The 3,779-nt window shown below is 41.1% G+C and overlaps 1 protein-coding gene across 1 annotated transcript; it reads left to right on the plus strand.

Annotated features, from left to right (window-relative positions):
* LOC139721624 (histamine N-methyltransferase-like) lies at window positions 1-3,779 on the plus strand. The gene is made up of 3 exons (XM_071632955.1): window positions 1-226; window positions 1,040-1,375; window positions 3,415-3,779. The coding sequence occupies exons 1-3, from the start codon at window positions 1-3 to the stop codon at window positions 3,777-3,779; spliced, it is 927 nt and encodes a 308-aa protein (XP_071489056.1).

Genomic DNA, 3,779 nt, shown 5'->3' on the forward strand with positions numbered 1-3,779 from the left:
ATGGCTGAAACTGAGCTTCTTCCATCCGCCATCAAGCTCCCCTCCATTCTCGACGACTTGGACAGCTACCACGATGCCTACGACGGTGGAATGTTGCCAGTCTGTGACGGGGACGACATCGAATACTGGGTGACGGACCACTTTCAGCGGGAAGTGGTCGATCGACTGACGCAGAGCTTTTCAGGGGAGCACGAGATGCACGTACTGGGAATTGGGACCGGAAACGGTGAGTGAATTTCAGAAAATGACACGGTCCTCTTTCGTCAGGTTAGAAAATGCTTGTTCATTACGCCATAAAAGTGAAATGATGTTGAAATCCGTGGGGTTTTTTTTATTGTTGTCCTACTCTAAACACCATGAAGACATTGTTGCAGTTTTCTTTTCCAGCAATGCATGGTGGTACATTGTACCGACAATTTAAAGATTTATTACTTCAGAATGGATTGGGAGATTTTTTCTCAAAGTTCTACTGATATTCCTACACATTCACTCAACTCACATTTATATTTGAGTTTCATTTCCCTTTAAGCACTCAATTTACACTATTTTCCCCCAGGATGACAGTAGCGCATGGTGCTGAATTTTGGAGAAGTCAATTCTAACGTAGTAATTCTTAAATGGAGACCAGTTTCGGCTAATTAATTTGAGTTAAACTGATATTCTTGTTTAATGTGTTACAAGAAGAGAAATAGTTCATTATTAAACTCATCTGACTTAAAGTGGTATTGCATGAACTTATTAAACGTTTATTAGAAGTGATAAAAAGCGATTGGTTCTTATGTCGCACCTTCACATAGATTTGTTATACAGTGCACTCCCGTTATAACGAACACAGTTGTAACGAAATTCCGGTTACAACGAAATACAAATTCAGATCACAACATTATTCACTCTATGTTTTTTTTTTCAATGTTTATTTGTTCGGTACGTTATAACGATATTTCGATATAACGAAAGAAAAATGCCGGTCCCGAGGACTTCGTTATAACGGGAGCCCACTGTAACCGTGCAAACTCCCTTTTCGTCCTACCCACATCAGGCTGCAAAGAACTGCCGATGATTGACGCCCTCGGGAAGTGTTTCAAACGCGTCCGGGTCAATGTCGTCGAGCCTGCCGGCATAATTCGCGAATTCCAGCAGCTTGCAGCATCGCTTCGTGAAAATCGAGCTGACGGTAACAGCCTGGCTTTCACATGGCACCAGATCACACTCGAAAGTTACATGAAGAAATCGCTGCGGGCTTCCCAACGACATCGATTTGCGTTCATCACCGCCCTGCAATCATTGTATTACGTACAAGATATCGACTCCACGATGGATTTCTTACTTGACAGCCTCGAAGAGGGCGGTATTCTTCTCATTGAAATAAATCCAGGTATAAGATTTTGTTTTTGTTGTTGTTGTTGTTAAAAATCTACTTAGATTGTTGCAAAATCATGGAATGTACATGAAAATGAATATATTTTACGTGTTAAGAATTTCACTTACCGGAGAATGAAATCCGAATGTATCTGATCGAGCAAATGCAGAAATTAGCCACAAAAAAAAAAAATAAATAAATAAAAATATATATATATATAGAAAGGTTTCAGAACAAGGCAAGTGCCATAATGTGTCTCGCCCATTCGCGTACAATTTCTTGTACGCGAATGGGATATCACGGATACAACAAAAGAGATGTAACAGATACAAAGAGATATAGGCCTAAAAGGGTAAAAAAATGATGGCAAAAAAGAAACGTGCCATAAAAACCTAAAATTGGGCCCTTAAAGTTTGTTGACCCCTGCCTGTGACCTTTGACCTTGTGGTGACCATCCACTCCCCAAGGGACATCTACCATCCAAGTTTGGTCACAAACGGACCTATGGATCAAAAGTTATGACCCATAATAGAAATGCGCCATAAAAACTTAACATTGGGCTCTAAAAGTTAGTTGACCCATGCTTGTGACCACTGACCTTGTGGTGACCATCCACTCCCCAAGGGACATCTACCATCCAAGTTTAGTCACAAATGGAGTTATGGATCAAAAGTTATGACCCATAATAGACGCCCCACAAAAAATTAACATTGGGCTCTAAAAGTTTGTTGAACCATGCCTGTGACCTTTGACCTTGTGGTGACCATCCACTCCCCAAGGTACATCTACCATCCAAGTCTGGTCACAAACGGACCTATGCATCAAACGTTATGACCCATAATAGAAACGTGCCACAAAAACTGAACATTTGGCTCTAAAAGTTTGTTGACCCATGCTTGTGACCAATGACCTTGTGGTGACAATCCATTCCCCAAGGGACATCTACCATTCAAGTTTAGTCACAAATGGACCTATGGATCAAAAGTTATGACCCATAATAGAAACGCGCCACAAAAACTTAACATTGGCCCCTGAAGTTCATTGACCCCTGCCTGTGAGCTTTGACCTTGAGGTGACCTTTATATTATGGTAAAATGTGAAACTTAGTATGACCCCTCTTTCCTCGAAGTTAGATTGCAATTGAAGCCCAGAGTAAAGAGTTATTGAAGTTTTTGTAGCGTTACGGACGGACGACGGACGGACGGACGGACAGACGGCGCAGGCGATCCCTTTAGTCTCCCCTCACCTCCGGTGGGCTCGACAAAAATCGGACAATCCATTCAAAAGTCATGCATGCGTTTAAGAAGTTTCGGTGCTATGTCTGGCTTAGAGGACTACGACATTTCATGACGTAACGCATGAACGATATTACAAAATAACGGCATAATTCAACACCTGACAACTTTGCCAGCAGAATGAAAAATCATTATTGAGTTACGTCTTTCAGAACACAGAGGGAATTATAATTACCGTTAACATGTTGGCATCAGAGGGCAATGTATTATTCTTTTCTTTAAAAAGAATCAAATTTTGTGGAATTCTCCTTGTCATAACTTCTTTAAATCGTTGGACAGAAAAAAAGAAAATATGCATCGTCAAATATCGAGGAACGTAATAACAAGATTCGAAGATAACTATGCGGTACCCTCTCTGTTAAAGGAATATCAACTTTTGAGCACAGTAGGGCTATTGTGTGATTTGCCACCCGCTAATTGATCAAGCATAGCATCGATTGTTGCCAGTATTTTGATAGGCTATGTCAAAAAATGATCTTTTCAAAGACGTTATAACTGTCAAGCCGTTTTCATTATGTCTTTTAACTGTGAAAAGATTAACATAAAGTTCTCTATTGTTTTCCTAACTGCTATTTTGTGTAAATAATTTACATATGATAATCATAATATTATATCAAGTCAGTTTTCAGCGTATGTCCTGTACTTCAGGGATCAACATACAAGCATCGTAGAAAATGTATAATACACTTCTATAACACCATGAAGTTCTATATACTTTTACACAAATACACACATTTCTGTGATTTTTTTCCCCCACAGCGTCAAACCAAACAGAAGAATTTTTGATTGACAAACCATGGACCCAATTCCCAGTGATCGTGACAGAAAGCATACTGAAATACCTGAAAGGGTCCAGCCATGTGGTCAAACGTTTCTCACTGTCGTCATCAACCCTGGACGTAACTTCCGTCTTTGATGTCCACTCGGCAGACGGCTCCAAGTTGCTGGACATCTTGACCGAGGTCTCAGGTTTCCGGAACTCGGCTTCTCCGGACCTCCTCCAAAGCACGCTCGCCTCCCTAAAATCCCTGGCAACCAGAGATGAGATGGGAAGGTACATCCTGGATGATCCCGTGGACGTCCTCGTTGTCATCAAACGTCCAGCTCTGAGTGGAGCTCCGTGA

This window comes from Diadema antillarum, unplaced genomic scaffold, assembly GCF_040938485.1.
Source record: "Diadema antillarum isolate AM-2024a unplaced genomic scaffold, OU_Dant_1.0 scf00000146, whole genome shotgun sequence".
Taxonomy (NCBI): domain Eukaryota; kingdom Metazoa; phylum Echinodermata; class Echinoidea; order Diadematoida; family Diadematidae; genus Diadema; species Diadema antillarum.

Coding starts and splice junctions, on each gene's coding strand:
- LOC139721624 (XM_071632955.1), top strand. CDS start 1: ATGGCTGAAACTGAGCTTCTTCCATCCGCCATCAAGCTCCCCTCCATT. Junction 227..1,039: donor GGGAATTGGGACCGGAAACG/GTGAGTGAATTT, acceptor TACCCACATCAG/GCTGCAAAGAACTGCCGATG. Junction 1,376..3,414: donor TCTCATTGAAATAAATCCAG/GTATAAGATTTT, acceptor TTTCCCCCACAG/CGTCAAACCAAACAGAAGAA.